The sequence below is a fragment of the Pelodiscus sinensis genome, chromosome 26 (genome assembly GCF_052426305.1).
Source record: "Pelodiscus sinensis isolate ZL-2025 chromosome 26, ASM5242630v1, whole genome shotgun sequence".
In the NCBI taxonomy this organism is placed as follows: Eukaryota; Metazoa; Chordata; order Testudines; family Trionychidae; genus Pelodiscus; species Pelodiscus sinensis.
Genome location: NC_143077.1, coordinates 3,216,996 through 3,238,332, shown reverse-complemented (window position 1 = coordinate 3,238,332; position 21,337 = coordinate 3,216,996). Strand labels below are relative to the sequence as shown.

General features: G+C 47.9%; 2 protein-coding genes across 5 annotated transcripts in view; both read right to left on the bottom strand.

Annotated features, from left to right (window-relative positions):
* Positions 1 to 1,018: 1,018 nt before the first annotated feature.
* PIGV (phosphatidylinositol glycan anchor biosynthesis class V) lies at positions 1,019 to 12,411 on the bottom strand. 2 transcript variants are annotated; one of them, XM_075908652.2, is made up of 4 exons: positions 12,149 to 12,408; positions 8,115 to 8,275; positions 4,869 to 6,041; positions 1,019 to 1,571 (listed from the first exon to the last, which is right to left on the bottom strand). In XM_075908652.2, the coding sequence occupies exons 2-4, from the start codon at positions 8,199 to 8,201 to the stop codon at positions 1,260 to 1,262; spliced, it is 1,572 nt and encodes a 523-aa protein (XP_075764767.2). In that variant the 5' UTR covers positions 8,202 to 8,275; positions 12,149 to 12,408; the 3' UTR covers positions 1,019 to 1,259. The 2 variants fall into 2 exon arrangements, with proteins under 2 accessions (XP_075764767.2, XP_075764768.2); XM_075908653.2 differs by lacking the exon at positions 4,869 to 6,041 and having other exon boundaries at positions 12,149 to 12,411.
* Positions 12,412 to 13,550: 1,139 nt separating this feature from the next.
* The window catches only part of ARID1A (AT-rich interaction domain 1A), an 87,334-nt gene continuing 79,547 nt past the window's right edge, over positions 13,551 to 21,337 (bottom strand). For all 3 annotated transcript variants that reach the window (XM_075908744.2, XM_075908745.2, XM_006139147.5), the window contains 6 exons: positions 21,136 to 21,286; positions 20,895 to 21,032; positions 20,655 to 20,751; positions 17,786 to 18,659; positions 17,370 to 17,500; positions 13,551 to 16,496 (listed from right to left, as the gene is read on the bottom strand). In XM_075908744.2, coding sequence (XP_075764859.2) covers positions 14,781 to 16,496; positions 17,370 to 17,500; positions 17,786 to 18,659; positions 20,655 to 20,751; positions 20,895 to 21,032; positions 21,136 to 21,286 — 3,107 coding nt within the window. In that variant the 3' untranslated portion in view covers positions 13,551 to 14,780. The remainder of the gene's footprint in view (positions 16,497 to 17,369; positions 17,501 to 17,785; positions 18,660 to 20,654; positions 20,752 to 20,894; positions 21,033 to 21,135; positions 21,287 to 21,337) is intronic.

Genomic DNA, 21,337 nt, shown 5'->3' with positions numbered 1-21,337 from the left:
CCTAGGGCTGGAGCAGGAGCACCACATCTGGGGGAAGCCCTGAGCTTGTTGGGAACCAGATCCAGGAGCTTTGTTTTCTTTTGTTGCTTCTCATTTGTGCGGGGCTCCCAACTGACTGTTCTGTGGGTCAGTGGTTCCCAACTGAAAAAAGGTTTAAAGTCTCATTATCCATCATGTTTGCTACATTAGCCTGTTGCTGCAGAGGCTAGTAAGTACGTTCCAGAATGCAGGCATACCTGCTTCTATGTTCCTTTAAGTCTGTCCCTTGTAGGGCTGAGAATGCCAGTATCTCAGAGGAAACTTTTATGGCCTGCTGCAAGCAGGATTTGAACCAAGGCATCCAACTACAAACAACTACTGGTTGGGTGTGTATGTGGAGGCTGGGGAGACGGGGAACGGATAACACCCTAAATCACTAACTGGCTAGATATGTATAGTATACTGAAATACCGTAGAACCAGATGGCTCGGGGGCACCAAGGGTATGTCTACATGGGAAGCAGAAACTCACAGCAGCAAAATCCAGGGTCAGCAGAACTGGGGTCCCACTGCAGTGCTAAAATAGCTGTGTAGCCATTGAGCCTCAGGACAGAGCTAGGGCTCTGAAGCTATTTTGAGCACGGCAGCACAAGCCCTGGGTCTGAGACTCACTGCCATGGCTTTCTGCTTGCTGTGTAGCTGTAGCCCCAGAGCCTTCATCGAGCTTGGACAGCTGGAGACTGTCCCATTGATAATTAGCTAATTCTGTCTTAAGCAAACTCTTTTGTGACTCCACCTGTTCTGTGTGATGCAGAAAGGGCTTATCCGGGTGCTCGTGCAGGAAATGAAGCACACGGGGAAGGCTTCTCCTTGCGAGCTAGAGGATGCTTTGAGTTTTTCCGGCCCAGTTTTTATTCTGCAGATAGACTCATCAGTTATAACCTACCCGCTAACCTTAAACAGGCCTGCAACTAATTTCACTGGACAATTAATTATGGCAAAGTGCTTCACAGAAGACCTAAGAATAAAAAGAGAGCCACTCCCACAAAGAGTTTACTGATTAGATTATGGCCATCAGACAACCAGCAATGGTGACAAACTGTAGGAGGAGGATGAAATGAGGATGGGATTTACAACAGTAAGAACACTGAGTCGTGCACACAGTGGGAGTTCTGTGTGCCTTTGGAAATAATGAAGAGTAGCATCAATTCACTTATGTCAAGTGTTCTGAGCGATGCTGTCCCCATTAGCAGCTCCATCACAAATACGTGTTCTCAGACTCTACGTCCAAGGCAGGAAGTTGCAATGCAGGATTAGTCCAAGCAGCCAGTAGGACAGGAAGTATCCCAGAATGCACTTGGTGACAGGGGAACTTATTCTCCAGTTCAGCAGTAATCTCACAATGGGGTTCCCAGAAATCCCTTTTCTGAATGATCCAGGACAGAAGCTGCCTACATTGAACTTCTCAGAGAGGGATGCTTCAGTCTGGGTAGCAGCTCCTTCTTTCCACAGCCAAGGTTCATAGTCCTGGAGCAGATGAGCAGAGAACCAGTACAAGACTGGGGTAGATGACCCTAGGAACCTGGTTACAACCTGAAAACAACAAGGGAGGGAGCACATTAATTATGTGTCTGTGACTCTAAGCGACCCTGATTTTGAAGAATGACAGGTGCAATCTACCTGCCTCAGACAAGCTATAACAAACTGCAGTGAAAGATAGGCCCTCTTTATGGTGCTGAAATGTATTACAAAATAATGTGACATAAAATGCCCCTCGGCTCCAGGTTATGTTTATAAAGATGTCTGAAAGCTGCACTCTAACACAGGTTACAGACAAACACAGCAATAGTTTACTCACTACAGCCACGCAGAAACCTATTCTATAATCCCTACAGAGCTACAGTGAAACCTTGAAATGGTGTCTCCTCCCCCAAGGAAAATGAGAAATCCAAGCCCTAAGCGAGATGATGGCTATTTTACATTTATGAAGAGCCTCCCATCCAGGAGGTTTCCCAAAGCACTTTTCAAATACTAAGCATGGAGCATCATTAAAATGCAGCCATCTTTGCGGATGACATCAGCAATCAGTTGGTATACCGCACTCTGCTGAACAGGGTAGGGAGGACAAGAAACAATGGCCTAAAACATCTGCACCATAAACGGCCAACAACTTCTAGAAAGTGACAAGGAACCCGATGTACTGAACTAGCTGCCATGCAACGTGGCTCCCGGGAAGGATAAAGTTCACCCTGTGGTTCCATGGCATCCCCATGTCTTGTAACCAACGATGGGGACAAGAACCTGTAACCACTGAACAAATGTATACACAGAACAGTAGCAAGTCCCCAGGACCAGATGGCATTCACTCAAAGAGTTTTGAAAGAACTCAAATGTGAAATTGCGGAACTATTAACTGTGGTTTGTAACCGATCCTTTAAATCAGCTTCTGTACCTAATGACTGGAAGACAGCCAATGTGACACCAAAATGTAAGAAGGGCTCTAGAGGTGATCTTGGCAATTACAGACTGGTAAGTCTAATGTCAGTACTGGGCAAGTTAGCTGAAGCTAAAGTAAAATTGTCAGATACATAGATGAATACAATTTGTTGGGGAAAACTAAGTGACTGGGCAACAAAATGGCAAATGAAATTTAATGCTGGTGAATGTAAAGTAATGCACATTGTAAAAAATAATCCCAACTATACATACAATATGATGGGGACTAATTTAGCTACAGCTACTCAAGAGAGATCTTGGAGTCACTGTGGATAGTTCTCTGAAAACATCCACTCAATGTGCAGTGGCAGTCAAAAAAAGCAAATAGAATGTTGGTAATCATTATCAAAGGGATAGAGAATATCTTGTTGCCTCTATATAAAACCATGGTACGCCCACATCTTGAATACTGTGTATAGATGTGGTCACCTAATCTCAGAAAGGATAAACTGGCATCGGAAAAGGTTCAGAAAAAGACAACAAAAATTATTAGGGGTTTGGAACAGGTCCCATATGCTGAGAGATTAAAAAGATGTGATCTTTTCAGCTTGGAAAAGCAGAGACTAAGGGGGGATATCTTAGACATCTATAAAATCACGACTGGTGTAGAAAAAGTGAGTAAGTAAAAGTTATTTACTTGCTCCCATAACGTAAGAACTAAGAGCTTCGGGGTAGCCGAGTTAGTCTATTACAGAAAAAAAACCAACAAATGGTCTGGTAGCACTTTATAGACTAACAAAACATAGATAGTATCATGAGCCTTCATGGGCCCAGCCCACTTCTTCAGGTTATCTAAAGAAGTGGGCTGTGCCCACAAAAGCTCATGATACCATCTACATGTTTTGTTAGTCTATAAAGTGCTACCAGACCATTTGTTGTTTTTTCATAAGAACTAGGGATCACCAAATGAAATTAATAGGTAGCAAGTTTAAAACAAACAAAAGGAAGTTTTTCTTCACACAGAGCATGGTCAGCCTGTGGAACTCCTTGCCAGAGGATGTTGTGAAGACCAGGACTTTGACAGGTTCAAGAAAAAACTAGATAGATTAATGGAAGTTAGATCCATCAATGGCTATTAGCCAGGATGGGTAGGAATAGTGTCCCTAGCCTCTATTAGAGGCTGGGAATGGGTGACGGGAGAAGGATTGCTTGACGATTCCCTGTTCTGTTCCCTCGCTCTGGGGCATTGGCCACTGTCGGCAGACAGGACACTGGACTAGTTGGATCTCTGGTGTGACCCAGCCTGGCTGTTCTTATGTAACCCTCCTGAACTCTGAGTAATTGGTGGAGCAGCCTGTCAGCACAAGAGGAATCTGGAGTCATTCTCCACTAACCCCTGCTTGCTGAACAGGTGCCCTTACACCCACAGAGACTGGAGAGGTGATTTAATAGGGTTCCAAATGAGAGGAGGCAGATTCAGAAGGAGGAGTCCTAATGCTACACTGGGAGGCAGAGGAAGAGAGACAGGACCTCCTCCACTTGAGTTTTTATTTAATGCTTCATGACCCACATTTGGAAGCACCAACTTTCTACTACCACTAGCCATATATTAAATGGTCTTGAAACATTTCTAGAGACTGGTATAGGGTTACAGAACCTTTCGCTTCCAGGTCACTAGGGGTGTGTCTAGACTACAGAGTTTTGTCGACAAAAGTGGACTTTTGTCGACAAAACTATACCTGCGTCCACACTACCACTGAGTTCTGTCGACATAACGTCGACAGAACTCAGCAGTTTTGTCGACGCTGGTAAACCTCATTTTACGAGGCATAACGCCTTCTGTCGACAGAGTTTCTGTCGACAGAAGGTGTTATTGCATGTAAACTGTCCTTTGCGTCTACACTACCATGTCGACAAAGCAGCTTGCTTTGTCGACAGAACTGAATGTAGTGTAGACGCTCTTTGTCGACAGAAGTTTTGTCGACAGTATCTGTCGACAAAAGCCTGTAGTCTAGACGTACCCTAGGATAAGTACAGCCCAAGGTGGGGGAGACCCAAAATTTTTACCCCCCCCCCCGACAGCTGACTCTCATTACTTTGCTGTTCTAGTGATAAGCAAGTTAGAAATACTATCAGCTAGATAGGTAATTGGGCAAAGTGAAAAAAGCCTGTAGCTCCTAGTGAACAAGTGTCCCCATCACACTTAGCACCTAATAGGGCTCCTTTTAGACAGCCCCAATGAAAGAAAAGGAGCTAAGTGTTCAGGGAAACTAAAGAGACCTCTCTGAGCTGGAATTGGTTCCTACCAACATGGAAATGTGCGGAGAGAAAAGCTTGCACTGTCCCTGACCTTGTTCTGTGGCTAGAAAACTTCAGGCGCCATGGCTGCCATCTTGCCCCAGCATTACATTTCTTTAACGTCAACGCTGCCAGAAGCTGCTGCAAAGGTCTCACCTGCACGTGCATGCAGAGGATTCCGAAGGCCAGAAGAGCCGTGGCATGGACCACGTACACGAAGACACTGGAGCAGCAAAATCCAACCTCTGGCTTATCAGACTCCTCTCCTTTCCCTTCTCCCTTCGCTCTTCTCACTAGGCCAAGCCTTAAGCAGTAGTGGGGATTTGCAGTGAGGTAAAACCAGGCGGCCCAAGAGCCCAGCACGGTCACTGGTGCAGCTAGCAGGAAGTTGGGTACCTGTTTGGGCTCAAAGTACCTTAGAAAGCCCACATTCCAGTAAACATCTTGAATATAAGAATAGGCCACAGGGAGCCCCTGGGAGCACCACGAAGGTTTCACCCCATTTGCGGCCGCTAGACGATACCCTTTATCCACAGCCAGCTGCAATAGCAGCCTGGGAACAGCATGTTCAGAGCTGGCATCAGGGTTGCAGAATGTCCAGTAGGCATAGAACTGAAACAAAGCAAAAGGGAGGAAGACCCCAGCAGACACCAAAGCCACTGAAGCTGCAAAGCAGAGGAGTCGTCTCCAGGTAGGAGGCTGCTTTATTACAGTCCCAGCACCTGCCTGGAGTTGGAGGGCCAGGTCTTTACTCTGGGAATAGAAGAGGAAGCCGGCATTGATCACCCCGTTGGAGCGTACACCAGCAGCAAGGCAGAAGAGCAGGCCGCTGGTCCAGCTCTGCCCTTTCTCCAGCTGCAGCATGGCACTGAACACCAGGAAAGCAAACATGCTTTCCGAGTATGCGGCGGCCATGAACACATTGGCAGGGGTGAGGCAGAAGAGGACAGCAGAGAAGAAGGCCGTTCTGCGACATTGCAGCACCACGCACCCCAGCTCGTAAAGGACAGCAGCTGTCAGGACAGAGAGCAGAGCGTTCAAAAGCACCGCCGACAGGAGAAGGCGGCTCCGTAAACTCAGCAGCCCTCCCAGGGGCCACAGCGCGAGCTCCGCCACTGCTCGCACGCTGAGGGGGTACCCTGGGAAGAAGGCGAAGTTGTGCTCATACAGGTAGCCATGCTCAGCTATGAACAGGAAGTGCTCTGCATCCCAGTGCGACAAGCCTCCCAACAGCCATTCCAACAACCGGTCCCCGAGGCTGGGCTCTGACAGGCGGGGTGGAGAGAAGGCATCTGCTGCATGATCTGGGATCAAGACATTAAACACGGCCTGGAAGAGAGAAGGAGAGAACTGAAGCCAAGCCCCCTGTCCTTCCAGCACGGAAACAGTCACCCGGAGTCCCAAGTAGGAGGCCTCGAGGGATTCAGTGTGTTGACTCCAAGAAGGGAGCATAACTAGAAGCTAGGGGTGTGTGTATCCTGGAAAGGTGTGTTCTTAGCTCAGTTCAATGGCTCAAATTCTATGCCGGTCTCCCCCAGGGGCTTTAGCTCGAGATACTTTCCGAGTTGCCGTGCCTTTGCTGCTCTTTTAGCCCGAGCTAGTGAATGCTGGTTAGTTATCCTGAGTTAACATACACGTTGCTTTGGCAGCTTTCACACCTGGAGCACCAGGAAAAGCTTCTAGATGGGGAGACCTATTGGACTCCAACACGGCATCCAGTGAAAACCCAAGTCACTTGGAACATTCAAATCTGGACCAGACTAGGGATGTTACATTTAGATGAATTGGCTAATTGAACAGCTGGCCCCAGGCCCCACGCAGCGCTGCCACTTTGAAGCACCCCCGCCCCGCTGCCTCTTTTTGATGAAGGCAGCAAGGTGGGGGAAAGCGACTAGTCAACTAGCATGTCGACTATCCAATGAGCATTTGCTAATCAGATAGTCGACTAATTGTTAGGCCAGACAACGCTCTGGAAAATATGCAGAGAATGTTCCAAATTCTTCATTAACTCTGTGGTGCAAGAGGCGGGAAATGGAGAACTAGCAAGTCTTTTCTTTCTGTAATGGCTATGATTCTGTAGCTAGCCTCTGCAACACAGTTTACTCATTCCTACAGCACAACTGCTCTAACTCTATGTACCCGGGAAGGTACTACTGGAGCAACTTCCATATAAACCAAGTGCTTTACAAGGCTTGTTTCACAACCCTGTTCCCATGCCAGCAAGAGTCATTTTGACCCCTCTTTACATAGGGGAAACTGAGGCATGGATGGGGGAAGAGTCTTACCTTTGTCTCACAGCAGGTTAAGGCAGTGCCATAGGCCCCTTCTCCAGCCACTATATCACATTCCCTTTATCTCTGCTGCTGTGGGAGCTGACACAAAGGTGTCCCCTGACCTTCATATTAGACAGGTGAAGGGACCCCCAATCAACAAGCCCCTTTGGGAGTTTGTGGCATTCACCATGTTTTAACAGAGGAGAGAAAACCAGGAAGCTCAAGAGGCCAGGGTCTGAATTTCAAAGCACTGCAATACCCACCCAGATGAATGTCACACAACTGGCGGAGCAGTCTCTCAGTTTTATACACGGAATTAGAAGTGTCCCCTGTACAATGACGTCAGTGTTGGCACTGACCAGGGAAGGAGGACAGAAAATAAAGGCCTGCACTGAATAAACTAAAAAATAAATATTGGTGCTTTACAGTGAAACCTACATCACCAGGAAATTGGCTGGCTTAGAAGACTGTTTCTCAGATATGGGACCTCTCATCTCTTAGAGGACTGCTCAAATCCAACCCTGTAGAGACCTAAAGTTGTTACTATCTTTGACCTGTTTGGTGGCGCTCAATCTTTTTCACAGACTGGTTTCACTTCACAAAAGCCAGAGCAGCTGGGTTCCTTGTTGAGTCTCAACAGACACACTAAGCAGAGATTGGGCTACGAGCACCAAGATGTTCTCGTGTCTAAAGGATGTAAAATTCCATTTACAATTTGTTTAACCAGTTAACCCTCAAGCCGGGTGCCGATTAACCAGTTATTCTGATAAGCATGACAGCATGGTAATGTTTACCCGGTAACTGATTAACCATCTGACATTCCTGCAAAGACTGATGCACCTGTTTCGTGGATAAAGAAGGGACTTCGCTCTACAGAACTGTCAATCCAGCCCCCTGCAACAGCAGCGAATTCACACAAAAATGTCAATTTAAAAATAAATTAACTGTGTCAAACTTCTCTTTGACAGAAGCACGACTTCCCTGATGCTGCAGGTAGGCTTCTGCATGAGAAGTGCAATTACAATCATGAAGCTCCTGGTAGCACACTAAACATCCTGAAGCAGAGGTAAGTTGGGAGTGGGGTATTACATTTGTTTCAATGTCTTGTGTTCACTAACAAGAGACTTGCCTGGAGCACAAGTGCCAGGGCTCTGCAGCACACTGCAAACCAGATCACCTCTCGAACATAGGGGTCTCTTCTGTTCATCAGTTTCATTATGACCTTGGAAGTTGCTTCTGTAGGTTACTGCTGCTTTCCGCAGTGGAAATTCTCTCCCCGGCTTTGGAAACCTGAATTAAACACAGAGCTCAGGGACACAAAGAGGCATTGCAGGCTCCAACTATGTTTGTAAGTTACAGATCTTTATTTACTGGCCAACATTACTTTCTTCATCAGCCTTAAACAAGAATGTTTCTTTTGGAAGAGACCACATAAGAACATCAGAACAGTTTAAGATACTTGGTCAGACCAAAGGTCCATCTAGCCCAGTGGCCTGTATGCCCGCAGTGGCAGATGCACCAGAGGGAGGGAACACAGCAGGTAATCCTCACATGAGCCCTCTCCTGTCATCCATGGATCAGGGACACTGCAGAATCTCGGTGGCTGACTACATCAGGAAATTTATTTATTCACACAATGCACATTCAACCTGTGGAACTCCTTGCTAGAGGATGTTGTGAAGACCAGGAGTTTAACATGGTTCAAAAAAGAGTGAGAGAGATTCATGGAGGTCAGGTCCATAAATGGCTATTAGCTAGGATGGGTAGAAATAGTGTCCCTGGCTCCTGTTTGCCAGAAGCTGGGACTGGTCATCAGGGGACGGATCACTGATGGATCCTTGTTCTGTTCATTCCCTCTGGGACAACTGGCATTGGCCAGTATTGGCAGACAGGACACTAGGTTAAATGGATCTTTGGTCTGACCCCGTCTGGCCATTCTGGTATTCTTAAGATTGGAGCACAGGTGGTGACATGGGAAAAACTGACCTGCTGCTGTCCATCTTGCCTTTGTTCCAGAGAAGCAGAAAAAATGGCTAGAATCCCCTCAGTGTCCAACGCCTGCCACTTAAGCCCTCCACAGAACAATGAAATCACTGTCCTGACGTGACATTTACAGAACTCTGCTCTCTCACTGCTTGGCCAAGGTCTCTGCTCACTAGAATGAAGGCACCTGCAAATAATATATGCTAAGGGGACTCTTACTTCCCGTACCTTCTGTAGGGGATTTACGCCAGTTTAACATACACCTTAGTATTATGTCCTGACATTTCTAGAGCAGATATCCTCAGAACAGGACCATGGCTATAGAAGGCAGTTAAGCAAGCTTGAGATGTTCTCTAGGGAGCTTTAGAACAAGTCTTTCCTTGGCCGCCATAACCCTTAATGCCTTCTTGCTTTGAGAAATGGTAAGCGCTAGGCCGCCTTAGGTTCACATTCTGCTCTCCACTCATTCATTGCATCCAGTCAGTTTTCTATAATTCACATGAAGAATTCAAAGCACTTTACAAACTTTCATGAGTCACACCTTGTGAGATGAAGAAATGGCCCCAGCTTCATTTCACAGGTGGGCAAAACAGAAAGGTAAGGTGAACCATCCAAGGAGACAGAACAGGCCCGTGGCAAACCCCAGAACAAGAACCCAAATATGCCGAGTCCCTGTTCTAGACTGTAACCATTAGCCTATGCTTCCTGTTTTCTCACACATAAAACTTTTGGTTTTGCTCATACAACCCTGTCCTTCCCAAACATTTACAGCAGCAGACAAATCAAGTAATTAACATGGGGAATACGCTACTGAACCATGAAGCGTTAATTTAGTATGAAAGGGGATCTCAGCCCAGCTATACATTGTACATTCACGGCTGTAAATCCTATTAAAGCAAATAAAACATGAGGGGTAAAAAATGTCTATCAGCACATTGGATATTTAACAAACCCTGAAATGAATTCCCCAAGAAGGTTCAAATCAAGCTATGAGAAAAGCCTGTACCTGTAAGCACACAGTACACCCTCTATCAGAAGGCTCGAAAGCCTAGACAGCCACCATACTGACAGAGAACACACTGCTGCTTAGGTTTGGATGCCCTTACACAAAAAGCATTACCAAGTGTGCTCATAGGGCCATAAGAGCACCAAAGTGGATAGAAAAGGGACATATGGCAAAGATGGGTAAAAAAAAATCTTCATAGAAGAAAAGTCAAATCTTACGTTAAATTAAAGGTGGATTTCTGTCAATGTTCATTCAATATTTCTAACCAATTCATCGTTTTTGGACAGGAGTTCCCTTTGCATCATCCCATTAATTATGCAAGGGGGTAAGGAGCCTCAATAAAAGAGATGTTAGATAAATCAGGAGGGAAATTAAAATGAATCATGATGGGTCCGAAGAGTCTGTAGTGTTGACTGTCCACCACCATGGGGCAGTACACTCTTACTACATTGGCACTTCCTTTTTTCATACATATATACACTATAGCAGTGAGTCTGGTAAGGTTATAGGATTCCTATTAGGAAATCCATTTCAGTGTACATATTGAAAACACTTATAAAACAGTGATTTAGGCATCTTCCTTCAAATTAAAGGGACACTTGAATTATAAATATATTTACAACATTCTCACCAACATTATAGAAATCCAATTCACTTTTCATTGTTTGTACTGCTTCTTGTTTGCACATGTAATGGCTTTGATTATAGCAGGCCTAGTCATTTTCATATTTGTTTCTAGTCAGCTTCAGTTTCTGGTCCTCAAACACAAGACGAAAATGTTTGGTTCTCGCCACTGCACTATTTCTTTTAACATTTTCCACTCATATTTTTTTAGAAAGGGAATATTTCTATTCACCATAGTTTTTCTAAAAGCTTATTTGTACAAAATGTATGCACTTGGTGAAAAATTAACATGCTGCTTGCTGTCCTTGTATAATTAATTTGAAAAAACTGGCCCATTGGACCACAGCCAGAGTTGTTTTAACGGGTACAAATTCACTGAAGACAGACCTGCACCTGCTTACAGCAAGTCTTGAAAATGGTCCAATTAATTTTACACACCTGGCTATATGCCAATTGTTTTGCCCTACCTACATTTTCAAATGTGTCTGAAAATACTTATTGTGGCTAAGAGAAAATGGAACTCCAAAAATCACTTTACAAGAGTAATTGGTCTCAGACCAAGTAACACTTTATTTTTTTGGTTCATGGACTCAAATGCATTATTTTGCTGTTTCTTGCAGAAACAGCCTAAAAGCCTGGACCTGACATTTAAATTTAAATGATAAAATGAAACAAAATTATTCCTCCTCATTTGGGAGATAAGTAGGTCTTCCAATTTGCAAAGATCCCAGGCGAGGTTAGATTCTGTGGAAGTCCTGAATAGGAACACTGTCAGGGTTGGTAGACAGTTACTTAAATAGCTTGCATGTGTATTAATGGATTAATATTAAACACCATAGAATATGAAATAAAAAGCAGCATTTATAGACATAAAAGGGCCTCAACCCCAACTCAGGTCCCTGCGAGTATTTCCATGTAATGCATTAATGTCTGTTGTTGCACGTCTCCCTATAGGGGAGCAGCCTAGGACGCCTCAGTGTCGGCTAATTCACTGCCAGGTCCCGCTCAGCTCTGGGCTTTGCAATTAACTAGCCCTGTAGAGGGGTCAGGGCGAGCGCTGCCAACTCCCAGCGGCAGAGGAAACAGCGGCCCCGCCCCCGGGCGCGCCAGGGGATTTTAAACAGGGTCCGGGGCGCTCGCTGCAGGCTCCGGCCTCGGCTCGCTCCTCTGGCGCAATTCCCGCGCCCGCCCCCCCCGCCGCGCTTCACTCCGCGGCCCCGCCCCGCCCGCTTTGTCCCGCGCCAGTTGACTCCGGTCACGTGGAGCAGGGACCGAACCCCCCGCTCAAAGGCTCCGCCCCGGCAGGGCAGGGCGGGGCCGGTCTCCCTCTCACCCCCTGCCCCGCTGCTTTCCCACGTGCCCCCGGCCCGGGAGGCTCCAGCTCGGGGCGCGCGGCTCCCGCCTCCGCCCCCCACCCTCCAGGGAGAAAAGTCCCCGCGGCGCCGGGCAGGGCGAGTCCTCGGTGGGGGGGGGGGCTATTGGGAGAGCCCCCGACAGCCGCCCCTCCCCCGCCCGCTGTGAGGGGCTTCAGGGCCCCGCCCCTCCCCCACCTGAGCACTAAGCGCAGGGCTCCACTCCGGCGCCATCCCTCAACTTCCGCCTCGCTGCGAGCACTTCCGGGGGCAGACGCCTGCGCGGGAACGTTCAGCGAAGCTGCCCGCCTGAGTGACGGGCCAGATAGCCGCCATCTTTGTTAAGGGCATCGGCCGCGCCCGGCTCCAGCGGTCCCCTCGTGGTGGGGGGAGGCGCGGGAGAAAAGAGCTGCCTGGCCTGGGGAGGTGCCCAGCAGGGCTCGGCCAGGGGCGGACCCCCCCGCGTGGTGACGTAATGGGGGCGGGGCAGAGCACGAGGCGCGTGACGGTCCCTTGTGTTTAGCGTCCCGCCCCCGCCGCACGTGGCTGCGCAGTAGCCCAGGGGTGACAATCGCCCCCCCCCCCCCGTTTACGCCCCTCGCTGACCTCGTGCACGGAGCGTCCCTCGCCGCCAACTGCTAACTTAGCGGGGGGGGGGGGGGGGGGGGGCGAGAATAGGCAGCAGAGAGCTCGGTCCGTACCCACCTCGCTGGTTTTACTTCTCCCACGTGCATGGAAGGGGCACGACACTTTCTCCGCTCAACGCTGCTCCGGCACAAACTTTCTACTAAAGAGGCGGCCCTGGATCGAGGAGCGATGAGACGAGTTACAAGACTTTTCTTCAAAACGCTCCGCTGAACAGGCTGAAGTGGTGGAGCATAAGCTTTCGTGGGCAAATAGATGCATCTGGCAAAGTGGGTCTTTGCCCATGAAAGCTTATGCTCTAACACTTCAGTTAGTCTATAAGGTGCCACAGGACTCCTCGTCGCTTTTGCAGATTCAGACTAACACGGCGACCCCTCTGATACTTAGCTGAGCATAAGCTTTCGTGGGCAAAGACCCACTTCGTCAGATGCATGTAAGTGGGTCTTTGCCCACGAAAGCTTATGCTCCTACACTTCAGTTAGTCTATAAGGTGCCACAGGACTCCTCTCGCTTTTGCAGATTCAGACTAACACGGCGACCCCTCTGATACTTAGCTGAGCAGGATCTGTAACAGTTTCTTACCAGTTGGTAGGTTCCTGCCTCTCCACCAAGGGCTTGACACCACACAAAGTTTACAGAAAGCTCTCCCTCCATAAAGTTTTCTTCTTTCAAACATCAAAAGACAACTATTTCTCCCTCTACATGGTTCTCTTTTCCTATTTAAGCTTACAAGGAATGGATTCCCTATTAACTTCAAAGTTTCCACCACAAAATTCAGATTTTCCCTCCAGGCAAGATTTATATTTATGAAGCTGAATTTACCACCACTATGGCTAATCTATAACTCATCTATATTTTACCCCCCCCCCCGCTGGCAAGGCAGGACAACGGACAAACCATGGAGATAGGGATAGGATCCATTTTTCTAGTAAAAATAAAAACCCTTACAAACATCTTACCAAGATTTAATGTACATTTATTCTTAACACGTGGAACATATAGTATAAAGATTTCATACTGAATAAATGATATTCATTAAGCCAAAAAAGGAAAAAAGGGAGGAATTTACATCAAGTTTTTAGCTACATCGTCTGAAATACAAATATGCAGAATTCATCACTGAAAAATCTCAATTGTGTTTCTTCATCAGGAACTTCAACTGAACCTAGAACTTTTTCACACCTCGATTAGAAAGAAAACAAAAAAAACAGGAAAAATAAACTATAAGTTGATTGGCTGCTGAGACAGCAATGACTTTATACACAAAGACCTGTACAGCATCCTCCAGGGAGAGATGTCTGGCAAGAGATTAAATAATTGTGTCTCGCTTTTGCAGGTCATCAACTTGTTAACTCGTCATACTATAAAGGGGGGCAGGGAGGGGAACAAAACTGCAAGGAATCGGAGGGTATGTGCAATGTACAACGTCATATATATATACACACGTGGCAGCGTTCAGGCTGCAGCTAAAGGTTAAAACCAGTTCTAAGAGGTGATCTCAGGGTTATTCATACAATCAAGGAGGAAGAGAGAAAGAGGTCAGGGTGTTGTAGGTTCACACATGATACTTTGGGGGAAAAGCCTTTTTTTCTCCTCAACATTAACTAAAAACATTTTTAAAAACTACAGCTTGCTGCTGATCCAGCGTTTTTTTTTTTTTCAATGTGAGACATTATTACAGTATGTTTACAGTTTAAGGTGTACAGTACATGAAGTTCTACACTCTACTGCACAGGCCTCCATTGGACAAGGTCTGTTCACAACCGGTAACTTCTTGGTTCCTGCAAGATTGTGAATGTACAACGATAAACCACACAGAGTTCAGCAGTCACTTGTGTCCTTCAGAGTTTACCATTAAAAACAGCTATGAAAGTGGCGCCTGTCGATGTGATAACACGGCAAGTCGTTTTCCCCAAACTCACTGTAAACGACAGTAACTTTGGTTAAAATAAAAAAGTCTTCTACGTAGGCAGAACTTTTGTCTCCTTTAACTGGGGATTCAGGGCAGAGTTGAGGGTAGGGTAAAGGGAAAAGGGAAGGGGGACATCTTTCCCCAAGGAGAAGCAGGGCAGCGCAGGGCAGACAGTGGATTCTGAGGTGGTTTTGCATAAATAAAGGGCAACAGTCAGTTTCTAAGTTCTCCACTCACGCACACGCACACAGGGGTATAGGCATCCCACGGCTGTCATGACTGGCCAATTAAAAACAGTACATCACAAATAACTTGTGAAACCAACGAGTTCATCAAAGGCGACACGGAGATGTCCAACAGCCGCGACTCATATAACGTGAACTCAGAGTGGTTCTCGTCCACTTTGGCCAGGGCAAGCAGCGCCCGAGCTGCCCGACGCATCATGTCCACACTCGTTGACTCAAAGGGAGGGTTTTGCATGTGCATCAAGCTGGCCTGACTCTGCTGGAACTGAGTGGCTGCCAGGCTGTCCTCCAAAAAGCCCAACAAGTTGCCAATGCTGCCCTTCTGCACAGCAATTGCCCTGGCTGCCAGGCTGTCACCCTGCGCCAAGTTGGCCAGCAGTACCACAGCCATCTCCCGACACACGGGGTTCTTTCGGTCACTAAGGAAACGCACCATGGTGCTATAGACCTTCTCCAAGCGACTAAAGGGAGGAGTTGCAAGAATCAAATCCACATTGTTGTCCTGGATGCTGAGTTTGCTGAGAGTTTCCAAAACCAGTCTCTGAGGGGAGAGGACAGCGTTAGGTCCCAGGGTTGGAAAAGGGTCCTGGGCCTCTGCTGATGGACATACAGCCCAGTGGAGGAGTCCATCCAGGACAGGCAAACAGATGCTTTCAGGGTAAGGGGAGAGGTCCAGCTGACCGGAAATGTTGGCCAGTGTAACCAGCGTGTTTTCACGCAGCATCTCCAAACAGTCCCACCACCACTCCACCTTGTTGCAGCTCACCCCTTGGTCCTGTTCCTCTTCCTTCTCATATGTCAGTGGTGCCTGTTTGCGTTCCGGATGCTTGTGGTGCAGGAGAATCAGTTTCCCTAGAATCAGCAGCAGACCGGGGTGCTTAGACATTTCAAAGTCATTGCCCGGCACAAATGATAAACTCCTGATGATGTTAGAGACACAGACGCAACGTTTAGCTAGAGAGTCCTGCCAGTCTAGGATGGTGCAGAGGGGTGTCTCGTCCTTACTGTGAGGTTCATCCTCCAGAATTTTTATATTTCTGTGGCTCTGAGCTGGACTGCTGCCAAATGGAAATTTGCTGCTTTCCTTTGCTGCTGCCGAGTTTTTGACCTCCTCCTCCTCCTCCGCCGCCGCCAGTGAGCCTGGCCGCGCCGAAAGCATGTCATCCATTGTAGCTGTTATCCTTTTCTCCGGGGGACCATCAGATGGCAGATTCTCCCCCTCTCTAGTTCCTGGATTGCTCTCTGCTGCTGAACATTTTCTCAAGACAGAATTGCAGGAAGCTCGTTTGTGAGTTAATAGTAACTCCATTTTGCTCTCAAAGTGGGTTTGAATGTGTTCAGTGGTATCTCCACCACCAATCCGCCAGTGTAGCAGTCCACTTTCAAACTCCTGTACTCGCCCCAGCTTGTCTGAGTAGTCTACCACAAATGGGTCATTTTTCTGCACTATCTTGACTGGAAGCTTATCAAATTTACTGACTAGTTTTTCCTCACTGCTCTCTACGGGTGCTTTGTCTTTACTTGCAAATGCAGCCTCCTCTTCCTCCTCCTCGTAGTTAGGGCTCTGTGGTGCCTCCTCTTCCTCCCCCTCTTCAGGATGGGGACTTGAAGACTTGCAGAACCTTTCAGGATCCAATAGTGTTTTCTGTCCTGGATCTCCCACTTCATATTCTTTTAAGATCCCAAAGATTTCTATCAGGCAACGCCGGAAGTATTCCACCAGTAGTTCCAGCAACCCTGGAAGCTATATGAAAAAAAAAAAAAACAAGGGGAGGGAGTGGAAAAAAACCCACATCAGAGTGCAAGCCAAACCTGGTGATTCACTTCATTACTGGGGAGGTGGGTCAGAAGAGGGCTGGGTTGAAGCAGTATTGTCAATTAGTTTCTTAGAATACAGGCTATACATTACAGTGTGTGCTACGCCAAAGAGAAAACTGGAAAATATGAGGGTTCTCATCTAGGAAAGGAAATAAAGGGTGCATAGGGGGAGCTCGGTCAGTATTTACCATTGACCAAGCAAAGGACACATGCCTGTACCTCCTTCCTGGTCATCACCTCCTTCCTTCAAGCACTGGGTGCCAAGGGAAACAGTATTTAGAAATTTCAGTGCATGGTTTTTGCTGTGGCGAAGAGGAAGGAGACAAGACACTCAGCCAGAGGCAGTTTAGGAAGAAGGTTAATGTCCTTAAAGTGGCACCCAAACGTCAGGAAGAGAGGCGTGACCAGGACAGACAGCTAAAGAAAACAAGTGGCGTTGCAGAACAGCAGAGACGATAGGCAGCCTTCAGCATGCTGCTGTACCATCACTGGGAGAGCAGGTTTGTACACCTCTCATTCACAAATTCATTCTCTCTCTCTAAGTGGTGTAAGTGCCACTACATAAGACAGTGAACCACACCCAGCTGGTGCATGGGTTACACGTACACTGACAAAGTAGCACGTACCCAGACTCTGAGCAGTTATGTATTCAGGGTTGGCCTACACAACAGGCACGTTTAATTTCTGCAAATGCTGGGATGGCTGGAAGCTTGGCGCTAGCTGGAGAAAGCGCCAGGGTTCTGCTATCTTGTCAGCACTTGGAATCAAAAGGCCTACATCTCAGAGCATCTGAACCCACCTGGCTGAGGTTGAAGGTCATTATGCTGTTGTCATCATAGAGCAGGATGTTTATGGTATCTAAGGCCCACGTACTTTCAGCCAGCAGCCCCGACTTCAGAGACATCATCACTCTCCAGGCTTCAGGAGTTCCTGAAATATAAACATACGATACTTCCAGTTCCTGGGCTTGAGAAACAAGAGACCTACAGTCAATGTTGCTTCGTTTCCATGGACAGCACAGCCCATTCCACAGGGTTCTGCAGACCACAGTGCAGACAAGCCAAATATCTGGGGTAGGGGGGGAGAGGAGGCAGTTATACAGACAAAACCACCGAAAATTGATTTCCCTTGATGGCTCCCCTTCCCAACAGCGCCGATGGTCCCTCTGACACATCACCTCCAACGGCTGACAGCAGAGCGGGAGCCAAGTCTTACCAATATCTTTTGTTGTCAGCCGTCTCCTTGGCTTCAGCACAGGCTGCGTAGCTTCCACTGAGCCAGGTGGGAAGGTGATGTCCCGTCGTATCATGGGCGGCTGTACGGCTGCTGAGGCTATGTGTGAGGCAGGGACAGGAGGCCCTGCCTTCTGCATTTTCATCCCCGAGTGCAGGAAGGGAGATTTGCTGGGCGAGGTGCGGTTCTCCAGAGGTCTGGGCAGAGGTGCTGGGCTGGATACCTGAGGAATGTGATTCTGCATGCTAGGAGGGGTCTGGTAGTTCGGCTGTGGGGGTCTTGTCAGTGGGGGTACCGGGGCAGAAGGACCATAAGGAGGCTGGCGGTTCCCATGGGAGGGCCATGGTCCCTCATGATTGACCCTCTGCTCTGAATGGAGAATGTCATCTGTTCGATTCACTCCGTGATAAGCAGGCCCCTGCGCCGCAGAGCCGGAACTCTGCCTGTTTGGATAGCTGTACCCTATTTCATTACGCCCCTGCCATAGGCTGCCCTGCTGCAGGCCCTCTGGAGTAGGCTGCATGGGACCACCCATCATCTGAGGTGGTATATTCTGCTGCGTGGTGGAGCCTGGGGGAGCCGAGACCCTGTCTCTGCCAAACTGGAATGGGAACTGGTTCTGCGGCCCTGCAGCAGGCCGGCGGTCAGTGGCAGGGTATGTACTCCCATACTGGTTATACAGCTCCTGCTGGGGGGAAGGCTGGGCACTTTGCTGCTGGCTCGGCTGTTGGCTCTGTGCTGGAGGCAGCTGCTGCTGTGCCTGTCCCTGTCCGGTGCTGTAGGGTACGTTGTACATCTCCCCTTCGTGTCGCTTGGCAGGTGGGCCGTAAGTGCCGTCCATTGGGCGCTTGTAATTCTACAAGGAAGAGGTACACAGCAGTCGGCAATGGAGTAGATTTAGAAAACATTAATGACAATGTGAATTCTGGGGCAGAGCTACATAGCCCCAGGTGGGACTGGGTCCCCCAGTCACATGAATACTGTGATCTACCCTGCACTGGGGTGAGGTTTGCTAAAGGGTCAACATGATCAACCTTCCCATGTGTGACCTGAAGAAACAGCAAACGCCACATTTTACAACCCACCACAGAGACTCTCAGGCATTTTGAGTTTTCCTAGCTGCTTTCTCAAGGGTGCTTTCAGGCTAAAGGTCAGCAGGAAAGACTTGCCTATATCAAGGGCTCAGCCTCTCAACCTTTAGTACAGTGTCACCACACAGTACAGTCTGTGCATCAGTTCCATTCTGGTCAGTGTCAGGGGCTTTGGCAGATCCTGTTCCAGTTTTTCCATACATTGGATGGCAAAATAGATGTTTCGACTGAAATCTCAGCTAGGGGGTGCATCAAAAACTACACTGAAAGCTTGAACTTTTAATTGTTCCTTTCATCCTAGAACTCAAAGCATCTTACAGAAGTGACAGTGGCTCCTTTTTTACATGGGGAAGTAAGTGAGACCACGGCACCGCCAGGATTAAAACCCACATCTCAATTCCCACTCCTGTGGCCTACCCAGGGTGCTGCCCATCTAGGTTTCAGCGCAAAGGCCTTGAGCTCCAGGAAGACACTTGAGAAGCGAAGTAACTGAAACCCTTGGCCCAGCGCCTGGTGGCTCTGGTTGCAAAGCCAAACAAATGGCAATGCAGTTGAAATTATTCTTAGCGCAGATCTGCAAGTGCCCTCTGCAAGCTCACAAGCCGCACAGCTTCTCTCCCAAACATACAAGGAAAATAAGGCACTGATGGAGACATCACCATGAACAGCAAGTTAAATCTCCTTTCTTTGTGTTTATCCTTGTTACGCTAACACGTCTCTGAAACACACACCATGGGTAGCTATAAAAACCCCACTCCTGGGGATGGACGGAACCCCCAAAACTTCAGCAACCAGCTCAGCAACTGAAGCATCCAAGAAAATCCTGGGTGCATGGAAAGATCCAGGTCAGCGGCTGCTGCCTAGACCCACTGAGGGGTGAGAGTGAGGCCACCCATGAAATCCTAGACAAATCTGTGGACTAGACCCCTGGCTGTTAGAGATACCACAGAAGGTCAGACAGGAGGATTACAGGGAGAACAAACCCCAAGTGAAACTTTCTGGCTCCTGGTATCTGAATTGGCAATTGTACTAGCTTTGCTCTGAAGAGCCCCCCTCTTCACAGAACACTGGGTATTAGGTCTACACATTGTACACACTGTGCAAAATCACAATACAAGGCACATTAAAACCCAACTTAATAACTACTTGAACACTATTAGTAATATGGAAATGTTTGACACAAAACTCTGACCTATGAGGGAAGACTGAAAGAACTGGGTTTGTTTAGTTTGGAAAAGAGAAGACTGAGAGGGGACATGAGAGCAGCTTTCAAGCACCTACAAGGGTGTTGCAAGGAGGAGGGAGAAAAATTATTTTCCTTAACCCCCAAGGATAGGACAGGAAGCAATGGGCTTAAACTGCAGCAAGGGAGATTTAGGTCGGACATTAGGAAAAGCTTCCTGCCTGTCAGGGTGATTAAATACTGGCATAAATTGCCGGGGGAGGCTGTGGAATCTCCATCCCTGGAGATTTTTAAAACATGTTAGCTAGACATTTCTCTCAGGAATGCTCTAGATGGTGCTTGGTCCTGCTGCAAGGGCAGGAGACTGGACTCGATCTCTCAAGGTCCCTTCCAGTTCTGGTATTCTATGATACTAGGATAATACTTGGATGTATGCACATTATGTAACTGCTGCGTATTACATATCAATCAGTACATCAGATAGCTAGTTCAGAAAACAATTTGCTTTTGACACCTTTCCAAAGGAAATTCACCCCTTGCTTCTCTCGAAGAAAGTGGAGACATCTGGGGAGCTCACCTGCTGTTGCTGTTGGTAGATAGAGGTTTGCTGACTGGGAAAGGGGGTGCCAGAGGATGTGCCTTGAGTGGAGAACTGATTGCCATAGGAATCATGTCTGCAGAGAGAATTAACAGGTACGTTACCTCTGACCAGGTGCACACTTAACGATGAGGGTTTCTGAGCCCACTTTCAGTTGTAGGAGGCAGTCACTTCTACTAACTGGTAAATGCTGTTTGTTTGGCCCCAGCCAACACCTACCGTTGCTGCTGCTGCTGCTGCTGCTGCTGCGGATAGCGGCTGGGGGAGTACATCCCTGAGTCAGGGGTGGAAGGCATAATGTTGGCCTGGGGAGTTCCGGTTCCTAAACTGCCCTCGGGTCCCATTCCTGGCTCCGTCCTACACAAACAAATACACTTGGTCAAGACTGCTTCTTTGTTCCTCTAGAGGAAAGAGGCTACCAAGGCAGTCGCTGCAGTGATGAAAAGATATCAGCCCTCACCTCACTCTGTCGTAAGGACCTCCATAAGGGTAATGTTGCCGTTGTCCCAGGGCCATGTTACCCATCCCTGGACCTGCAGCACGATTGTAAGGGTCACCCATACCAGTGTTGGGGCCCTGCCCTGAGGACATGAAAGGATCACTTCCTGGAGCTGGGAGAGAGTGGGAAGGGGAGGAGGGGAAGAAAAAAAAATCAGCACAGC

Bases quoted from the DNA above. Each gene is read 5' to 3' on its own strand.
- PIGV (XM_075908652.2), bottom strand. From the start codon at position 8,201: ATGAAACTGATGAACAGAAGAGACCCCTATGTTCGAGAGGTGATCTGG. The intron at 6,042-8,114 runs GCAAGTCTCTTG...TCTCTCTTCCAG, and splicing joins CCCTGGCACTTGTGCTCCAG to GCCGTGTTTAATGTCTTGAT. The intron at 1,572-4,868 runs GTGAGACCTTTG...TGTTGTTTTCAG, and splicing joins TCCTCTGCATGCACGTGCAG to GTTGTAACCAGGTTCCTAGG.